The sequence below is a fragment of the Ambystoma mexicanum genome, chromosome 1q, assembly GCF_040938575.1.
Source record: "Ambystoma mexicanum isolate Mex_15411 chromosome 1q, UKY_AmexF1_1, whole genome shotgun sequence".
Lineage (NCBI taxonomy): Eukaryota > Metazoa > Chordata > Amphibia > Caudata > Ambystomatidae > Ambystoma > Ambystoma mexicanum.
Window position 1 is genome coordinate 808401480 of NC_090922.1, and position 21931 is coordinate 808423410.

At 49.2% G+C, this 21931-nt stretch overlaps 1 protein-coding gene across 1 annotated transcript in view; it reads left to right on the top strand.

Moving 5' to 3' along the window:
* DHX9 (DExH-box helicase 9) overlaps nt 1–21931 on the top strand; it is a 745262-nt gene that overhangs the window by 161885 nt on the left and 561446 nt on the right. The window contains exon 5 of the mRNA XM_069641409.1: nt 1570–1682. Within this exon, the coding sequence (XP_069497510.1) occupies nt 1570–1682 (113 nt within the window). The remainder of the gene's footprint in view (nt 1–1569; nt 1683–21931) is intronic.

Below are 21931 nucleotides of genomic sequence, written 5' to 3' on the forward strand. Positions count from 1 at the left end.
CCGTTCGAGCCAATGCATTCGGCACTGCTGAAATTCCTATCATGGAAGACTGCGTTTCTTGTGGCCATCACCTCCACACGACGAGTGGGAGAGATCCAGGCCCTCTCCTGTAAGCCTCCGTTATTAACATTCCATGAAACGAGGGTCGTGTGGCGGACGCACCCCTCCATGCCCAAGGTGCCGTCGGACTTCCATCTCAACGAGCCCTTGGTGTTACCCGTTTTCTTCCTGTCGCCGGCTGAGAGGACTTTGCACTCGCTGGATTTGGCTAGAGCGCTGAAGTTCTACGTGGACTGCACCAAGTGTTTTCAGAAGACATCACAGCTGTTTGTGAACTTTGGCACTTTAAACCAACGGAAGTCCCTCTCCAAGGCTTCCATTTCCAGGTGGCTCTCCGGCTGCATCACCCATCGTCACTGGCTGGCAAACGACCGTTGCCTGGCCGTCTGAGAGCCCAGTCGACCAGAGCGATTGCTGCAACTACAGCGTTCCTGTCTGGTGTGCCCCTGCTGGACCTCTGCAGGGCTGCTACGTGGAGGTCGATGCACACCTTCACGAAATTCTACTGCAGCGACCGGGATTCCAGGCAGGAGTCCAGAGTTGGCCAAGCAGTGCTGGGCAACCTGTTCGCTTGAAGGTGAGTCTGGTGAGGAAGTAAGGGATGCTTATGTTGAACCTTGCCAACTCCCGTGGTTGTGCATGTGTGTACTGCTATGTATTCTTTATTCATGAGCATGTGAATCCATGCCAGACCCCATGCTAGAGAAGGAACAAGTTACTTCCCTGTAACTGTTCTCCAGCACGGGTCTGGCATGGATTCACATGCGAACCCTCCCGCCTACCCCTCTGCGGCTCTTCTCTTGGTCCTACTGCCACTTTACATGCTACCAAATCTGAAGATGGCTGCCAGAGCAGGGGCTTAGGTAGAGGGCAGCCATTGGCTGGGGTCAGTATGACCCAGAGACCAGTGATTGGTTGTTGGGAGAAAGGCAGTTCAGAAACGAAACAAATTTTTCTTTACCGAGGATTCCCAGCCTGACTGTGAATATTCATGAGCATGTGAATCCATGCCAGACCCATGCTGGAGAACAGTTACAAGTAAGTAACTTGTTCCATACTGTCAATTAAGCCATATATGCGGGGGAAACCCTGCTATCCCCCTACCAAAACCCTATTTCAATTGTGCAAAAGTCAATTTGGGTAATACTGATGCAAGGGCATATATGGAGGATCTCGTGAAGGATATTAATTTTATTGTTTAGGAGTGGTGAAAAAATGCTGCTCTTCTGTGATCTGTAACTATTGTTGTTCCCCCTCATCTGTTTACAGAAGGGAAACCTGTTCCTCTGGTTTTTTGTTTGCCTTCTGTGATGGGGGGGTAGGGAGAGCCTGTTGTCTTAATCATGGGGCCGTGGGTAGGAGTGTATATCGCAAGTAATTGTTAAATTGTCACATTTTTATACTAGTTGCACATTTTGAAAAGCAATTTTGGATTTGCCTGCTTGAGGCTTTGGAGGGATGGATACTAGTAAATGCTGTGCTTTTCTAACACTTGGCACTCTGGTTTAGGTGAACGTCCAGTTGATGATCCAGGAAGCTTTGGCCATGGAGGTGCTTCATGGGAACGTGGTGCTAATTTGAAGGACTACTATGCCAAAAGAGAGGAACAGGAGAATGAGGCGGTACGTTTCTAGTTCTCCATCTGGACACCATATGAGCTTCTGTAAATGAGGAGATGAAGTTACACTGCATGTTGGGGTGATTTTTTCATATTCCATAAATGTTAAAGGTATTTGTACCGCACACAGTCACCAACAGAGTTGGTCCCCAGGCGCTCTGACGGATCTGTAAACGAGAAGGTGGGGTGGGGTTGTAAGGTGAAGAGGGAGTAGGATAGTGAGAGTAATGTTCTGTTGGCAGCTTCAACTCGGTATACACCGGGTGATGAGCTTTGATGTGAGTATTGGATCGATGTCCGTCTTTGTGTGCTGTTGGTACGGCTTATGTGTTGCAGTGTTGCGAAGTGCGTGCGGGTTGTTCGAGAGATGGTTGTGTGTTTTTTGAGTGTGATAAGTATGCAGAGATGTTTTCTTTTTTTGTTGGCGAGTTATATTTTAACAACATTCACAAATCACCCAAGTGTGGCACCCGCCAACCCCCGTAGTCTTCTCCCCCCCCCCCCCTCTCCATTCACCCCCACCCTCCTGCCAGGAAGCATCCCAGGTCAACGCCCAGAACTCCATCCAAGTGGGGGACACGCCAACATCCCCCACTCAACCACGTGCTGCACCTAGTGATCTTCACAATTCTCCAGCATTGGATCTTTCATGGATTCACATGCTTAGAATATTCCCCATCGTCAGACTGGGAACCCTCGGTACACATATATAGCCTTTTCCTATAGGAAAACTTCCGACACTTTTGTGTCCTATCTACGTCCTTTTAGGACCTGCCTACGCACGCTCCGTAGGCCGTCCCAGTATAAGAGGCCCGCCCCCGCGGCTCCCCTTCAGATTTCAACCGTCTCCAAAGATAGTGGGATCTCCTCGCGTAGTCTCTACTGCTAGATTTTTTGACTTGTCGAAACTCCTGTGAGTTTGTTAATTTTTCGGAATGTCGGGTAAACCTCTTTTTCGCCCGTGTGCCACGTGCGGATTGAAGAAGGTTTATGAGGGGGACGGCCATTTAGACTGCATTTATTGCCTCCACCCTCACCACTCGGCAGACCAGTGTGAAATATGTAAAGGTTTTTCCCAGAAAACCCTGAAGGATCGAAACCGCCGGCTGGTATCCTGGTTAAATGACGGTGCGGGAGCGTACCCTCAGAGGTGGGCTCGGTGCGCAGTGTGGCCTCTGCGAAAACATCAGGAGCCCCTCGGCGCTCAACCTCGTCGGAACCCCCGGCTAAGAAGTCACGACCTGTTGAAAAGGACGTTCCACGAAGTCACTCTTCTAAAGACTCTGCAAGAAAGACATCTTCGTCCACTTCGTCGAAGAAAGGAAAGGAGAGGCCTAAATCCTCCTCGGGCGATCAACACAGATCAGCCACGAGTAGAGACTCGGATAAACGCAGGGAGAGCGCTGTGAAGGCGGGACCACCTAAACCACCTGCAGGCCCAACGTCGACGACGACGAACCAGTCGGTGTCTTCACTGCCGCTGACTCAGTCGATTTCACCCGTCATCGCCTCAGCGACGACCTCGGCGACTATGTCATCGTCGACGGAAGTTCTGGCCTGGAGACCGGAGGTATTTGATATGGGGTTGCCTGACACATTGCTACAAGAACAGGCAGCGTCAATTACCTCGAAAGAAGACGACGGCTTCAGAATTGTGAGCCCGGAGGACCTCGGTCTACGACCCAGGTTTCCATCAGGAGCAACCTGCTCTCAGGTGTTTACCCAACCTCCAAGCTCTCAGGCGACCCTGTCCATGGAGGTACTGTCCTCCTTACACTCGCTGCTAAAATCGCTGGACGAAAGGCTTCCACCTGTACCGTCGACACCCCCCGTCGACGAGCCCGGCCCTTCACACCGCCCGACCAAATCGATCGGGGTTCCAACTACTCCAGCAGTCCAGGAGGAAGGTGAGCTTTCGGACTCCCTATCTGACCACGGGTCAGCGTCAGATATATCCCTCTCACCATCTAGGGATCCATCCTGGGTGTCGGATGTGGAAATGGAAACACCAAAGAGTCCCACTCACCCGTCACCACCGGATGATTTAGGTTCCTTTCATTCTATGATGGAAAAAGCGTGCAAGGAGTTTGGCCTGGTCCAACAGGAGGAGAAAAAGGACTGTTTTCTTTTTGACCATATGGGCAAGAGTAGACGCTCAATATTCTCAATACCCATTTTAGACCATGTCTGGAAAGAAGGTGTCCAAACCATGCGTCACCCATTTTCTGAGCCGGCTGTCAAAAGCCGCATTGAAAAGAAATTTAAAGCACCAGACTCTACACCGAAGTGTCTTTCGGCTCAACCTACACCGGACTCGGTGGTGTCGTCGTCGGCGGCGACGAGAAAAGCAAAGGCCCAACATAAATGCTCTACCCCTCCAGATAATAAGGCAAGGCGCCAAGACGTGTTTGGTAAGAAGGTTCTTTCTGTGGGGGCCTCAACGGTGAAAGCAGCTAACTCCCTGGCGATTGTGGCCAGATATGACGGGGAGATGTGGCACAGACTGGCACCTATCCTGGACCACCTCCCGGAAGAACATAGAAGAACGGCGATGTCCCTGGTTCGAGAAGGCGAAGAGGCATCGAATCATGCTATTAACATAGCGGTGGACCTGGCAGATTCGGGTTTTAAACAAATAAATAACGGAGTTGTTCTAAGACGCCAGGCTTGGCTTAAGTGCACCAACTTCAGACCCGAAGTGCAGTATAAAGTTTTGGACATGCCATTCGAAGGTGATCTTCTTTTCGGGGAAAAGGTGGACGAGGCCTTGAAGGACATGAAGGAGGACTCAGATACAGCACGCTCGTTGGGTTCTCTCCAGAGTGGTAAGCCCTTTCGTTCTTTTCGTCCCTTTAGAGGAGCATCTGGAAACGCAAGATTCTCAGCAACCAGGGATAGATCTTTTGGTAGATCAGCGTATCCTTCCCAAGGATATAGACGCGCCTCGCAGACCTCAAGCCGGCGCAGAAACTTCCAGTCTTCCAAGAGACGACCAACTTATTCGTCGTCGACGAGCAAACAGAAAGACCAGCAATGACGGGAAGCGTGCCGTTCTGGGAGGAAGAGTGTCAAGCTGCATCGAGGAATGGGAGACCATCACAACAGATCAGTGGGTTTTGGACACTGTGAGGTACGGACATTCCCTACTATTCAAATGCAAACCTCCAAAATGTCCACCAATACACCTATCCCAACCACATCTAAACATCTTGCGGCAGGAAGTAACACTCATGTTACAGAAAGGCGCCATCGAATTAGTCCCTGCATCGCAGAAAGGCCTAGGGGTATACTCACGGTGTTTTGTGGTAAAGAAGCCAAACGGAAAATGGCGCCCTATTCTCGACCTGTGAGACCTCAACAAGACCCTGCAGAGTCAAAAATTCAAAATGCTTACACTGCAGGAGGTGATCAGATCCGTCCAAAGGGACGAATTTTTGGCGTTGCTAGATCTACAGGACGCGTACTTCCACCTTCCGGTGTGTCAAAAACACAGGAGGTTTCTGAGGTTCATGGTAGGTCAGACACACTACCAATTTGCAGTGCTCCCATTTGGTCTAAAGTCCTCCCCAAGAACGTTTACAAAATGTTTGGCACCTGTGGCAGCCTGGCTGCGAAAGGGAGGGCATCATGTATACCCGTACCTCGACGACTGGCTTGTGAGGGGATCCTCCCCAGCGTCGACCAACGACAGCGTACATGCCACCTTACAACTTCTGCAACGACTGGGGTTCGCAGTGAACTTCGAAAAGTCTTCTCTAAAGCCCTCAAAGAGCTTGAAGTTCTTGGGAGCTCAATTCGAAACCCACTCGGGAATAGTGAAACCGTCCCTAGACAGAATATTGAAGATCGAACAACTGACGAGTCAACTTTGCCTACAGAGCACATTTTCCGTGAGAAAATATGTGGCAATCCTGGGTTCCATGGCTTCGTGCATCCACCTGGTAGCAAACTGCCGATTGTTCATGAGGCCTCTACAGGAGTTCCTGTCGGACAGATGGAAGCAGGCCACGGGCCGGTGGTCGGACAGGATAACCGTCGACGACGAGGGTGTCATCAGATCCCTCCAATGGTGGAAAATCTTTCACAACCTGGACAGAGGAGTTCCTCTACAAGAACCGGAGTTTCAGAACACCATCATCACGGACGCCTCCCTGACGGGCTGGGGAGCACACATGAACGATTATCAAACCCAGGGCAGATGGTCTTCGACCGAATTGCACCTACACATCAACGTGCTGGAACTGAGGGCAGTGAGATGGGCCTTGAAATCATTCCTTCCACATATCAAAGGATCAAAAGTAAGAGTGCTGACAGACAACACGACAGCCATGTTCTACTTGATAAAGCAAGGCGGCACCAGATCCAGGACCCTTTCGGCGGAAGCTCAAAAGATCTGGCACTGGGCGTTGAAACACAACATATCCTTAGTGGCTTACCATCTCCCGGGTGTGAAGAATGTGCAAGCGGATTCCCTGAGCAGGACAATGGATCAAATACACGAGTGGGAGCTGGACACCGGTCAGCTTCAAATAATCTTCGAAAGGTTTGGGACCCCCTCAATCGACCTCTTCTTAACGAAAGAAAACAGGAAATGCGAACAGTTCGCGAGCAGAGGGCCTCAAAAAGGATCCCTGGGGGAAGCGTTCTCGTTTCCTTGGACGGACACATTCCTGTACGCTTTCCCTCCGTTCCCCCTTATACGGAGGACAATCCAGGGGATTCGCAGGTACAAATGCCGGGTCATTCTAGTGGCACCGTATTGGCCGAGACAACCATGGTTTTCCGACCTCCTACATCTGTCGTTGGAACAGCCTATAACTCTCCAGAAAGTGCCGAACCTACTGTCCAGGGACAAGGGAACGGTGTGGCACCACAATCCGGACAGCCTCAACTTAACAGCATGGCTCCTGACTTTTCAGAGTTTGGCAGCTTGAAAGTCTCGTCGGATTGCCGGAGAATTCTGCAGGCGGCTAGGGCCCCTTCGACTAACAAATCATACATATGCAAATGGCGAAGGTTCTGTACGTGGTGTCAAACACAGCACGAAATTCAGCCTTTAGAAGTAACCCCTGAACAAATTCTTCCGTATCTTCTTCACCTAGCTGAGAGTGGTCTGTCATCATCGTCCATCAAAGTGCACTTGGCGGCCATTTCAAGGTTTACGAGGAGGAGACAGTCTTCAACATTATTCAGTGACAGACTGGTGAAACATTTCATGAGGGGTCTCTTTAGAACTTTCCCCCCTACGAAACGGTTCCCACCGTCGTGGAGTTTGAATGTGGTGTTGTCGGCCTTAATGAAGCCCCCATTTGAGCCAATGTCTTCTTCATCCATGCAGTTCCTATCTCGGAAACTGGCTTTCTTAATTGCCATTACATCGGCTAGAAGAATGTCGGAATTACAGGCATTGGTCATAGATCCTCCATATATGAGATTCTTTAAGGACAAAGTAATTTTATCAACTAACCCTACTTTCATCCCGAAAGTACCGACGGTCTATCACAAGCACTCGACCATTGCTCTCCCTACTTTCTTTGCGACACCGTCGTCGACGGCGGAAAAGGCTCTTCAGATGCTCGATGTGAAAAGAGCGTTAAAGTTTTATCTGCAAAGAACGCAAGAACTCAGAACTACCAGACAGCTGTTCATTGCATATGGTCCGTCGACAAGAGGAAGGGCGATTTCCAAGCAAGGGCTGGCCCGATGGGTCTCGTCAGCAATTGCTTTTAGTCACTCCAAGGCTGGGAGACCCCTACAAGGGCACCCTAGAGCCCATTCCACGAGATCGACAGCCTCCTCCGTGGCGCTATGGGCAGGAATTCCTCTGACAGACATCTGCCAGGCGGCGGCGTGGTCAGTTCCACACACGTTCACACGCCATTACTGCCTGGAAAGGCAGCACGCGGACGAGGTACAGATGGGAAGAGCTGTCCTGCGCCATCTGTTTCAATGAGGTAAGCTCCACGCTGTGGAGAATCTGTTTTCTACCTTTTTGATGACAGTATACTTTATGTGGGTAAGGTTATATGAGTTAACTTATTCCTACTTTATATATGCATTGTGTAGTATGGTGAGGGTATTACATTACATTCTCACCGCCATCTCAAGTGTTACTGCTATACAATCTATTCTAAGCATGTGAATCCATGAAAGATCCAATGCTGGAGAAGGGAATAGTTTCTTACCTGTAACTCCATTTCTCCAGCATTGGTATCTTTCATGGATTCACATGCGCCCGCCAACCTCCCCGGAATGCAATGTATTTGATGGATAAGTTTAACCCTGCCTACTTTGGAGGGGCCGAAATCTGAAGGGGAGCCGCGGGGGTGGGCCTCTTATACTGGGACGGCCTACGGAGCGTGCGTAGGCAGGTCCTAAAAGGACGTAGATAGGACACAAAAGTGTCGGAAGTTTTCCTATAGGAAAAGGCTATATATGTGTACCGAGGGTTCCCAGTCTGACGACGGGGAATATTCTAAGCATGTGAATCCATGAAAGATACCAATGCTGGAGAAATGGAGTTACAGGTAAGAAACTATTCCCTTCCATGTAAGCGTGGCAGATCTTGAAGTCCTGATTTTATGGTACGTTTTGGAGATTTCTCAAGTCTTTTGGGGAAGTGTTGGGAAAGGTTTATTGCTTTTGTCCTACAGATGTCTATGGGACACCTTTTTCTTGCTGCTTTGCTTTACTCCTGACCTGAATTTCTGGAGGCAAGGAAAGCCTTCTGCTTGACTTCCTTTATCTTTTTGCTCATACTTGCAGAGAAATTAATCAGTCAATAAGCCTGTCAGTACTGAGAGACTGTCTTTGTGAATTTCGTGCATTGTGTGTGATTGCACACTGTTAGGCAAGATTGTATGCTGTAACCCTGTGGGAGACTACACCAGGCTTGTCCTCTTGGTATTCGGTAACCCACCTATTGGTATAGGTCTGTACTACACAGGTTGGTAGAGTGACTGAACAGCCAGACTTATTTCGAGGGGTAAATGTGAGCTGTAGCATTGAAATCTGGAAATGAGGTATACAAATGGCACTATTTTTCTGATGCTCGTTAATCTGCTTAGAAGCGCACGCCTCGTCGTGATTGAGGGGAAGACGCGTATTGCACCGCCGATGCTTGCCTTTCCATGGGGAATTTTCCCTTACAGGATGGGCAAAATTTAAATGGTGTCCTGTCCATAGCTCAGGGATGTAAAAGTGACGACAGAACCGAAGGGACAAGGAAAGACATTCTTGAAAAGAATAGGAACCCCAAGGCCCCCACTCTTCGTGCTGTATAGGCCGGCCAGAAGGCCCAGCCATGCAATCGACAGCGTCGACAGGAGCCCCAACCTCCGAAGTGTGTTCATTCGCAGTCTTTGGCGGTAGTTCAGGAAGCAATCTACGAGGACGGGACGATAATATAAATATGACCAGAGGTCTGGAAATATAACCCTTTTGCACTTTGGTAAGAGCTCTGCATAAGGCGACCAGCTAGCTGGGCAGAAAAAAAACAATCAGAGGGACCTCGACGCGTGAGGGATTTTGGGTACACTACACTACACATCACATTGGGTATGGCCATGTCGACGTCCCCTTTCGATCCTCGAAAGACCAGATGCAATACGCTGCTGTTACAGCATGTGAATCTAAGCAGATACCGTAATAGCATTTCTGATGATTTGTAAGTAATGCATGTCATTTAAGTCAGTTTTGAAATGAGTCTTCTTTAAAAGAGGCACTATGCAACAATAAAAATACACTTCATAACATTTTCTTAATCAATAGAAACAAGTAGATACTCGTTAGAGATGCTTCATACACGCTACCTACACCCTCCATTGACTTCAATTACTTGGGCAGTATTGGCATTTAAAGGTTAGGGAAAGAGAAAGGTTAACAGGTTCTGAAAGCATGTGAACACTTTTAAATCTCCCAATGAAGTCCATCTTTCCCAGTAATACAGTGGTCGACTCTACCTTCAGTTTAAGAAGCCTTGCCTTTTATGCAAGTTTCTCCCATTCATGCACAGCCTAGCTGTCACTCGCACAGCGGGGTGGCTGTCCTGCAAGGACAGCCCGCCATCCAATCGGCACTGGCTGCTTTCAGGTAACCAAGGAGACTTAGGACCAGGAGTTGTGGGCACCTTCCTGCCCTGCCAGACACACTGGAGCTAAAGGCGTGTTTCAGTACTCAAGCCCACCAAATGCAAAACTAACAAAAGGGTCAAACCTGGTTTGGCACGCAGAAATGGCGAAAAAAGTCTGGGTGCATTTTGACAAAATGGGCACCCATGATGAGTGCACTACTGCAGCTAAGGTGTCAGCCTGCGGTAGAAACGTGCAATGGTAGGAAAATTAAAGCATTGCCACCAGCCATTTAAAATAGTGAGGGTAACATATAAATGTTTCATAAGTAGATGTTGGGACCGTTTTTCTGAAGTCCAGTAAAACCATTCAACTGAGGCAGTACAAGACTCAACTCTTAGAATAAGGCTGTACCACCTGAGTTCATTGTAGCTTAGACAGAGCAGCCAGGGTTTATGGCCTTTGCATCGAAAGAAATGCATTGAAAGACATAATGCATTGATGCAACTCCATCTAAATGATATATTTTACATGTCAAAGTAAATTTCCATTGAAACTTGTCAATCGAATATAGGAATGGACAAGTTTCAATTGATATGTGCTTTTAAATGTAAAACACAGCATTTCGATCCTTTTATTTCCCACATTAAAACGTTACATGGGGCTGTCAAGTGCTGAAATTTCGTTTTTAATGTTGTATATTTGGGTGGGGGGGTGCCTAACCATCGAATTTTATTCAATGAAAATGTATTTCGATGGAATGGATTTTCGATTAGTAAAATTCGATGGAAGTGACTTGGATGCATTTGTTTTCGATGTAAAGTCTCGATACCTGTAGCCAGGCTTATTTTAGGAGGGAGAGGGCTGTAGAATCGGTACAAATGAAATTGTAATACAAATGGTCCAAAGAAACACTGAAACATTACGTGAAAATAATATATTTAAATAAAAAAAAAGTAAGCCCAAATAAATCTAGGGGTGAATAAGTACTATCACACATTATATGTAATCTTAATTCTAAAAACACACTATGCTTGAAGGTACACAGACCAAAGCATAAACCTTATTTGGAACACCTAACAGTAGTTCTTGGGGAAGTCGCACCTTTTCATAAACATTATTCAGTATAGGTCACACCTATTCTTGGGGAGTGAAAAGCAATGGTTACTTTCACAATTGCATTCAGTAATGCCAGGACAGTAGACCCTACCAGTTGTACAATGACTCTCAGTAACAAATCACATAATCCGTCAACTGGACAGTAAACATTTTGTGGAACCCTTATTCTAGGTATAGTAAAAAAACCTATAACTACCTTTGTGATAGGTTATGCTAGGTGAGTAAAGCCTAAGGATGTAATATTCAATTACAGGTGCTTTTGATATCAGTGCAACAGATTGAGATGAGCACTCGGAAAAGGGCAGGGGTACCCCTTGCCACAGGGGAATCACCACCGGACAAGGAATCCAAGCGACTGTATGCCTTTGGCAAACGTGTCACGTCGGCGGCCGCATACACTACGTGGATTGCTAATAATACAACACAATTGGCAAGCTATGCCGACGCCCAATGTAACTTGCTCCAGGAAGGCCTCCTAGAGGTTCCTGAACCCGCCAAATCAAAACTTCTCTCCATTGTAATGGAGGGAAGACAAGTTAACCAGCATGTCATCAAAAACGCCCTGGGCACTGCGGAAACTGCGGGCAGGTCCCTAGCCCAAGGAACCCTACTGAAGACACGCTTGGCTGCGTACCTCCGGTTGAAAACCGGAAACTCAAGCCTCCCTCATCAATAAGCCCATTGAGGAGTCTAACCTCTTGGGGAAAGCGGTGGATGAGGCGTTTGAAACAGCCAAGAAGGAGCATGAGACTCTAAAGTCTCTTGAACAGATCACGCAGACCCCCTCCTACCAGAGGGGGTAATAACTCTCAGCGGCCCTTTCGAGGGCAAGCCCATGCTGGTCAAAACTAAGACACAGGGAACTTCAACACAGGAGAAACTTTTTTAAGCCCCGCATATTACCCTTCAAGGGGTCAGAAACGTGGCAGAGGTAGGAGCCACAGCCTCTGGTCAGAAATGACCTTCAGGTCCAATCCCATGTTACCCCGGTCTGGGGCGATTCACATCTTTCCTCATGGCATGGGAGGCGATAACTTCAGACCAGTGGGTCATAAAGACGGTCGCCCGCGGTTACTGCATGGAATTCGCCCGACCTCCACAATTCAGACCGCTGCGCTCACGGCTCCTTTCACCGGACCATCTAGAGATTCTGAATCAAGAGGTGGAAGCGCTGCTGGGAAAGGACACCATAGAAGCCGTCCCTATTCTTCAGGTAAACGAGGGTATCTATTCAGTGTGCTTCCTTGTAGCCAAAAAGGATCTCACCATGCGCCCTGTTCTAGACCTGCGCCCAGCGAACAAGTTTATAAAACCCCAGAAGTTTTGCATGGTAACGCTGCAAGAGGTAATCCCATTGCTGAAACAAGGAGACTACATGGCAACATTGGACATGAAAGATGCATACTTTCATATTTCAATGTTGCCAGAGCACAGGAAATGCCAAAGGCTCATGATCCAGGACAGGCATTACCAATTCAAGGTACTCCCATTTGGCATCACCTCGGCGCCAAGGATGTTTACCAAAGTCCTGGCAGTGGCAGCAGCACACCTGCGCAGACTATCAGTCCCAGTTTACCCTTACCTCGACGACTGGTTCATCACGGGGGACTCGTTTGACGCATGTTTTTCAAACACCCAAAAAACAGTAGATCTCCTTTTCAGTCTGGGTTTCTCAATCAACGAAAAGAAATCCAGTTTAGTCCCCAGTCAAATAAAACAATTTCTGGGAGCTCTAATTCGGACGAAGGACGGTTTCGTCTTCCCTTCCCTTCCAATGAGGGGGTTCAGAACATTTTTTTTCAGATTCCTCAATATGTAGCCAGTCGGGAGGTGACGGTGCACAAGGCCATGTGCTTGCTAGGAATGATTGCGTCATGCATGTACTTGGTTCCCATGCAAGAGTGGCTCAACAGCCAGTGGTGTCAGGCCAGCGGACAATGGGAAGATCTAATATTTCTCGCCAGCCCTTGTTCTCTCTCTGCAGTGTTGGTCAAGAGAAAACCTCTTGAAGGGGATGACCTTCACCATCCCTGCAGTGGAAGCCACTCTCACTAGAGGCTCATCTGCTTCAGCAGACGGCAGACGGAGTTTGGTCCCCTCAAGTAGCGTCCAACCATATAAACCTACTGGAGCTATTAGCGGTGTTCAAGGCTTTGAAAGCCTTTCAGGTGCAACTGCAGGGGAAGACGGTGCTGATTGTAATGGACAGCACTACAGCTATGTATTACCTAAACAAACGGGGGGAGGGTGGCACTCACTCTCCAGGGATATCCAAGCTGTCCCAAAACATTTGGATATGGGCTGTCAAACACACGATGTTTCTGTTGTCCCAACATGTTCCAGGGGAACTCAATCTTCTTGTAGACTTACTCGGCAGAGATTTTCCTCTGCCCGAAGAATTCGAATGGCGGCTGCACGAAGACATTGTGTCCAGAGATCGACCTGTTCGCAACTCGGGAGAACGCCCAATGCCAAGACTACGCCTCCAGGTACCCCCAGAACCGATCCATAGGGAACGTTCTCTGGCTGGATAACATGGTCAGGGAAATTTGTCTACGAACCCCCCCCCCCCCCCCCCTGGGACCCCCCAACCCCCCTCCCCCGCTCCTCTCCCTCCCCTTCTCAACAAGATAGTGCACAAGATGCACCAGGAACCAGTTACCATGATACTGGTGGCTCCCATGTGGGCCCGCCAACCCTGGTTGGCTCACCTGATGGAAATGTCCCTCTCCCCACCAGTGAAACTACCCTGCCCGTACAACATGTCTCAGAACAGGGGGGAGACCCTACACCCATGCCCACAAACTCTGAACTTATCAGCATGTCTCCTGAGGTCATAGTTTGGACACCTAAAACTCCCTCAGAGGTCATGGACATACTCGGGGAAGTTCGAAAACCAAATACACGTTATTGCTATGCCAGCAAATGGAAACGTTTTGTTATCTGGTGCAATTCCAAGGGCGTCAACCCATCGATTGCTCACCTACACACATTGTGCTGTACCTAACCCATCTGTTGGACACCGGGTTAGTCTTCTTTTCCCTAAAGGTTCATCTGGCTGCTCTGTCAGCCTACACCACATCACAACTAAAAGTATCATGGTGGAAAATACCGGTGATCAAAGCCTTTATGGAAGGGGTTAAGAGGATTTATCCTCCTATTTCTCACCCCATTCCTGGATGGGATCTAAATGTGGTTTTAACCAGGCTCATGGGAGCTCCCTTTGAGCCTATACATAAAGCAAGTCTGAAGGACCTGACCTATAACACAGCCTTCCTAGTGGCAATCACTTCTATCAGAAGGGTTAGCGAACTTTAGGCATTCTCTGTGCTAGACGCCTTTGTTACAGTCCACAAAGATAAGGTAGTTCTGCGCACACATCCTAGGTTTGCGCCTAAATTCATCTCGAAGTTCCATGTGAACCAATTGAACTACCCACTTTCTTCCAGAACCTTACTAGCATGGCCGAAAGAAGCCTACACACACACACTAGATGTGCGTAGCGCAGTCATGTTCTACCTGGAAAGAACTAAACCACTGAGGAAAACTAAACAATTCTTTGTTTCAGTGGCAGCTGTTAGAGAAGGGGATCCTGTCTCTAAATCGGCTATCTCAAGGTAGATTGTCAAATGCATCACACTATGTTACACTCTTGCTAAGAGAGAACTGCCCTTCAAGCCTAGAGCACATTCTACTCGGTGCATTGGGGCATCCATAGCATTCATTGTGAATGTTCCCCCATGAGTCCATTTGCAAAGTGGCAACCTGGAGTTCTGTACACACCTTTACAAAACACTTGCCTAGACACTCGTTCTAGGTCTGATTCTCAGGTGGGACAAGCAGTACTACAGTCCTCTTTTCTCTACTGTTCGTTCTCGCAACCCACCTCCAACTCCGGGTACTGCTCGCTAGTCTATGCACAGCATGTGATTCTAAGCAGATTAACAAGCATCAGAAGACCTGCATTACTCACTGTAATAGCATTTCTGATGATTGTATCTGCTTAGATTCACATGTGTCCTCCCTACCTCCCCGCTCGGGGTGGAAGGAACATAGACGTCTTACTACTTTCTCTCTTTATGTACTCACTCACTATAGCCTTGGGCTCCCTCATGGCAGATAAAATGCAATCGGAGGGACCTCGGTGCGTACGGGATTTTGGGTACACTACATGTCACGGTAGGGATAGTGTTACGGACACGCCTATGCCAACATCCCCTTTCAGTCCCCGAAAGACCAGATGAAATACTCTGCGGTTACCACTGGATGTTGGACCATATGCACAGCATGCAAATCTAAGCAGATACAATCATCAGAAATGCTATTATGGTGAGTAATGCATGTCATTCTAGGTAGGCAACAACCTAATACAGACGTATTCTGGACAGGCTAGCAGCAAGTCGGGGAAAGCAAGAACCAGTTGAGGGACACTCATACAATTATCCTAACGGGCATAATCTGGTGAAACCAACACATTACTTTTGGGAAAAGGCACAACCTAATCATACCTTCACGTCTACTTTCTATTATTATTTATTTGCATAACGTGCAGCAGCCCAAAGGCATCGTGGCTCTTGTTACAGAAACATACTTAGTTGAATAGTTATCACGTGACACTTTTTTTTTATAGAGCGTGAGCATATTTGTAAAACATTGTCATGTGCAATGTTTAGAGATAGGATATATGTACATAGGTTACATTGTGTTTATATATACAATATGCATTAGGAGGAAAGTGGGAGTGCTTGCCTGAGTTGGCTCAGGAAGGTGGTCTTCAGATTTTTACAAAAAGCATGGATGGATGGTTCAGAGCTAAAGGAGGGCAGGGAGTGAGTTCCAAAGTTTGGGTGCAATGTATGAGAAGTCTAGCCCTCCGGCTTTAGCTCTACGTATGCGGGGGATGTGCAACTGGTTGGTGTACTGAGTTCTGGTAGGGCGCGTCGAGGCGGTTCTTGATCTAGCTTCTGATAGGTATGTGGGAGCTGTGCTATAGGTGCATCTATGCGTAATTGTGAGGACTTTGAGTGCAATGCGGTCTTTAACTTGGAGCCACTGCACTGCCTGCCTGGCTTGAGATAGTCTCTTCTGGGTTGCTCAGCACAGCTCGTAGGGCATGGTTTTGTGTAGTTTGTAGTCTGTGTAGGTTTTTGGAAGATGTGCCAGCCAGAAGAGCATTACAATAATCTAGTTTGGCGCCTATGGTTGCTCTGACTATTACAACGCAGTTAGGTGTGGATAGGTAGGGTTTAATGGCATTGATCAGTTTGGTGCTATGTGCTGATGCAGAGGCTATGGCTCTAACTTGTTTGTTCATAGATAGGGTAGCATCAATGTGGACACTTAGTGTCTTGACTGAGGAAGAAACTGTGATAGTGGAATTATCTATGTTAAAGTTGCTGTATTGGGACTAAGCTTAGCTATTGTGGCTTTCTGCCCGAGGATAAGGATTTCAGTCTTATCCCCATTAAGAAACAAGCCATTGAGAGCCATCCATGCTTGGATAGTGGCATAGATATTGTGTAAGGCAGTGGCGTCTTGGAGGTAGGAGCCAGATAGTGGTAGGAGTACTTGAGTGTCGTCAGCATTGGTATATGCTATACCCATAGTCAAGTAGGTCGAAAAGGGTTTTAGTGAAGAGGTTGTAAAGGGTGGGGGCTGTACATGATACTGGGGCTACTCTGCAGTGTATGGTTGTGGGGTCAGCATTAGCTATGTTGAACACCTTCATGACTCTGCCTTCTAAGGAGGTAAGCCAAGATGCCGCTTATGTGGAGAAGTGGGCTGCTGGGTGGTTAGGGTTTTATGATCAACCAGATCAAATGCTGCCGAGAGATCGAGAAGGAGTAGCAGGGCAGGTTTGCTTTTGTCGATCTGGGAGATTTGATTTTTTAGGTCTAATAAGGTGGATTCTGTTCCATGCCCTACACGGAAACTAGATTGTATTTAACCCATTATAGAGTTGGATTCTATGTATAGTTGTATCTGGTTATGAGCTGCCTTGTCCAAGATTTTCAGGAGGAACGGGACTGTCGTTATAGGCCTATAGTTGTTGGGCTGCGCTGGGTCTAATGTAATTTTTTTTTTTTTTTTAGAAGGCGGCGGGGCATACCCAGGCTTCTTTGAGACTATCAGGTACAGATCCTGTTCTGAAGGAAGCATTAATGAATGCAGTAACCGGAGGGGCTAGGTCCTTGGCACATTCCTTGATAATTTTAGGCGGGCATATGTCTCCTCCGCAGAGTGATGGCTTGAGGTGTTTGAGATCAAGGACCTCCAGATTCGGTGGTGTCTCTAAAGACTAATTGGGAGTGATGGGGATCGCTCTGCTTAGATTGTGTGCGAGGGTTGTTCTTTTGGTTGGGGAGGGCTTTGCAGTGGTTTTGAATGTTTCCTTTTTTTTTTTGTTTTGTTTTTTTTTTGGGAGATTTATTTTATTGAGCATTGCAAACTGGATGCTTGCGCACCAGTCTGTCTTTGATTATCTCATCTGTGCTAGTCGGGGGTGTGACCATTTCGTTAAGTGAATATCTCTTTAGCTTGCGATTTGACCTTGGAGATCCTGTCGTTAAGAGTTAGCTTTTGCTGTGATATCATCTTTGTATTGGAGAGCTATCCGTTTGAAGAGGTTCTTATTTAAGTCATTAGGGTCCGCTTGCCAGTTTTTGTGCCGGACGCTTTTGTGAGCGGAGGACTTGGAGTTCATCTGAGAACCACGAATTGTGGTGGAAAGATTTTTTTTTTTCTTGCTTTCTAGAAGGGCTATTAAGTTTTATAGCATTGGTAAGAGTGTCGTTCAAGATGTCTGCTAGCACTTTCGGATCATGAGAGAATGGAGGTGCTAGACATGGGTGGTTCAGGTGTGGTCGGTGGTTGTCTGTGTTGAGCTTCTTGTTATGGCTGGTGGAGCGTGTGTGAGAACTTTGGAGCTTGGGGTTGTGGGGATGTCGAATTCAATGCAGGTGTGGTCTGTCCATGGGCATGCAGCATGGCAAAACTCTAAGGAAAGAAAGATGTTAACCATACTTTTAAGAATAGTGCATCACACATCCAAGGTAAGTAAGAATTTTTGTAACTGTTTACTCTTAGTGTTGCAATCGCCAACCAACTATTTTACAAGGAACAAGTTACTTACCTGTAACTTGTTCTTCAGCATGGGTCTGGCATTGATTCACATGCTCATGAATATTCGCCGTCTTCCGGCTGGGAATCCTCGGTAAAGGAAAAATCATTGTTTCGTTTCTGAACTGCTTTTCTCCTAAGAACCAATCACTGGTCTCTGGGTCATACTGACCCCAGCCAATGGCTGCCCTCTACCTAAGCCCCTCCTCTGGCAGCCATCTTCAGATTTGGTAGCACGTAAAGTGGCAGTAGGACCAAGAGAAAAGTTGCAGAGGGGTAGGCGGGAGGGTTCGCATGTGAATCCATGCCAGACCCATGCTGGAGAACAGTTACAGGGAAGTAACTTGTTCCTTCTCCAGCATGGGGTCTGGCATGGATTCACATGCTCATGAATAAAGAATACATAGCAGTACACGCATGCACAACCACGGGAGTTGGCAAGGCTCAACATAAGCATCTCTTCCTCACCAGGCTCACCTTCAAGCGAACAGCTTGCCCAGCACTGCTTGGCCGACTGGACTGCTGCCTGGAATCCCGGTCGCCGCAGTAGAATTTCGTGAAGGTGTGCATCGACCTCCACGTAGCAGCCCTGCAGAGGTCCAGCAGGGGCACACCAGACAGGAATGCTGTAGTTGCAGCGATTGCTCTGGTCGACTGGGCTCTCAGACGGCCAGGCAACGGTCGTTTGCCAGCCGGTGACGATGGGGGATGCCGCCGGAGAGCCACCTGGAAATGGAAGCCTTGGAGAGGGCCTTCCGTTGGTTCAAAGGGCCAAAGTTCACAAACAGCTGTGATGTCTTCCGGAAACACTTGGTGCAGTCCAGGTAGTACTTCAGTGCTCTAGCCACATCCAGCGAGTGCAAAGTCCTCAGCCAGCGACGAAGCAGACAGGAAGAAAATGGGTAACGCCAAGGGCTGGTTGAGATGGAAGTCCGATGGCACCTTGGGCATGAAAGAGGGGTGCGTCCGCAGCACCACCCTCGTCTCGTGGAATGTCAAGTAAGGTGGTTTACAAGAGGGGGCCTGAATCTCTCCCACTTGTCATGCGGAGGTGATGGCCACAAGAAACGCGATTAAACTTCAGCGGCGCCGAATGCATAGGCTCGAACGAGGCTCCCATGGGCCTTGTCAGCACCACATTGAGCTCCCGGGCCGGGGCTGGAGCCTTCACCGGCGGGAACGAACGGAAATGTCCTTTAATGAATTCCTTGACCAGGCAGTGTGACCACGACCGAAGCCGGAGTTCTGGTGTAGCGGGAGATAGCCGCCAGATGAACCTTGATGGAAGCATGGGCCAATTCTGCCTTGGCCAGCGACAGCAAATACGGCAGCACCTGCGGGGCCGTAACCTGTAAAGGGTCGAGTTTCTGTGCACGGCACCAGACGGTGAACCTCTTCCATTTATGGCTGTAGCATTTCATCGCACACTAAGCCCTGGCCAGCACCTCCTTGCAGTCCGCCGGGAGATCATATCCACCAAACTCTAGTGCTGCAGGAGCAAGGCCTGCAAGTTCAGCGACCCTGGGTCGTGGGGCAGAATCGCACCCCCTTCCGTGGCGAGAAGGTCTGCGCCCACCGGAAGCTTGACTGGAGGAGACGCTGACATGTCCAGAAGGTCTGGGTATCAAATATGCCTCGGCCATGCCGGTGCGACAAGGATCATTCTGCACCGGGACCGTCTGAGTCGCAGAAGCAACGGGGGAAACGCGTAGAGGAACAGGCCGTACCAGGGGAAGGAGAATGCATGCTCCCTGGCTGGGGAAACCTGCTGGCGAACATCCGGCACTTAGTGTTCACCGCTGTCGCAAACAGTTGATTTGGGGATTGCTCCATCGTCGAAACAGTAGGTCCACCTGATCCTGCCGAAGCTCCCACTCGTGGCAAGAGCGCAGCTCCCTGCTGAATGAGTCGGCGACAGTGTTCTTCATTCCTGCCAGATGAAGGGGTATCGGGAACATCCTTTGGGCGACGGACCAGTGTTATAGATACTGCGCTTCCTTGGAGGGGGCCTGGGATCTGGTGCCCACCTGCTTCACGATGTTGAACATCGTGGTGGTGTTGTCAGTGAAGACTCGCACCACCTTGCCCTTGAGGGACGGAAGGAACGATTTGACGGCCCAAAACACTGCCCGGAGCTTCAGGACATTGATGTGCAAAGACTTCTCCTCCGGTAGCCAAAGGCCTCTTGGGTGGAGATTTCTGGCGTGCGCGCCCCATCCCTCCAGGGAGGCGTCCGTCGTCACCGTCTCGTGATGTGCTGGGTTCTGGAAGTCCGTGCCTACTGATAAAATGCGCACGGACGCCCCGCCACCGAATCGCTCAACGGAATGTTTCGTTGAGGGCGATCTCGTCCGCAAAGCTTCCGATACCTGGATCCAACGGGCGTCTAGTAACTCCTGCAGCGACCGCATCAGCAGCCTGCACAGCCGAACGAGGTAGATGTATGACCACATCATGCAGAGCAGAGACTTTATGGACCTCACCCTGGCAACTTACATGGTCAACAGCCGTTGCACCTTGCCCAGGATGACCTTTATCCTGTCCTCCAACAGCAAAGCCAGGCGCGACCCTGTGTTGAGCCTGGACCCCAGAAACCGAACGTCCTGTGATGGCACCAAGCAGAACTTTGCATAGTTTATCGAGCACCCCAGTTCCCTGAGCAGGCAGACGGTCCTTGCTGTGTGCTCGACGACGAGTTCCCTTAGCTCGGATGAGCATTCGTCCAAGTAGGGGTAGACGTGGACCCCCTGCAGGCGCAGCCACCGGCACCAGGCACTTGGTGAAGACCCTTGGCGCCGACTTTAACCCGAAGGGAAGGGCCTTGAATTGATGGTGCTGCCCCTGGACCACGAAGCGTAAATTTTCGATGCCCCTTGTGGATGGGGATGTGAAAATAAGCATCCTCCAGGTCCAGCGACGACAGGAATTCCCCTTCCTCAGCTGTCCCAGCGCGTGGTGAAAGGTGACCATTCGAAACTTCTGTGACTTGATTAATTTGTTCAGGTGGCGGGGATCCAGGATGGGCCGCCAACCGCCGGTCTTCTTCCTGACGAGGAAGTACCGCGAGTACACTCCGAAGCCTCTTCAGGAACGGTTCTATCGCGCCCTTTTTCAGCATTGCCCATACCTCCTAGAAGCAGTTGTGGGATGTGGTTTTCTTGCCTGGCTACTGGTGGAACGCAGGGACACTTCCTTTGGTATTCCAGGGTGTGTCTGTGAGCCAGGGCGTCCAGCACCCAGCGGTCGGTGGAGATGGGCTTCCACACACCGAAGAAGTTGGAGAGTGCCCAAGACACAAGCCGTTTCGTTGTCTGTCTTGATGGCCTGCAGAATTTCGTCCACCATCATGCCGAACAAGTTGTCCCCGTCGAAGGGTATGCCCAGTACCCTTGTCTGGACGTCCTGACGGAAATTGGTGGCCTTCAGCCAATCTCGCCGACGAAGGCAACTGCTGTTGCCCATCTGGCAGAAGGCAGTGTCAGCAATGTCCGTGGCTACCATGGTGGCATGGTCCGATGCCACCTCTCCTTGTAGGATTTCTAGGGCCTCTGGCCCTCTTTGTCGTCTGGAAGGAAGTCCAGCAGAGGGGTGATCTTAAACCAAAGCTCCCTGTCGTAGCGGGCCACAATGGCTAGAGTGTTGGCCGTCTTAATGGCCGTTGCCGCCGACGAGATGACCCGTCGTACCATGGTGTCCATCTTCTTTCCCTTGACGTCTGGTTTTGGAAGTCGATGCCGCCGACCCTGCAGATTTCTTCCTGGCCACCGCTGAGACCAGAATCCGGGTACGGCTGAGATCTGAGACACTTCAGTGCCGGGTCTGCACCCTGTATTTCTTCTTGTACCGGTCTCTTAGCCGGGGCCGAGGACCGGTTCTTCAGGAGGGACAGTCCTTCGTCCCAAATTCTGTCTAACAGCGGGATCGAGAGCACGGCCTTCCTCTTGGC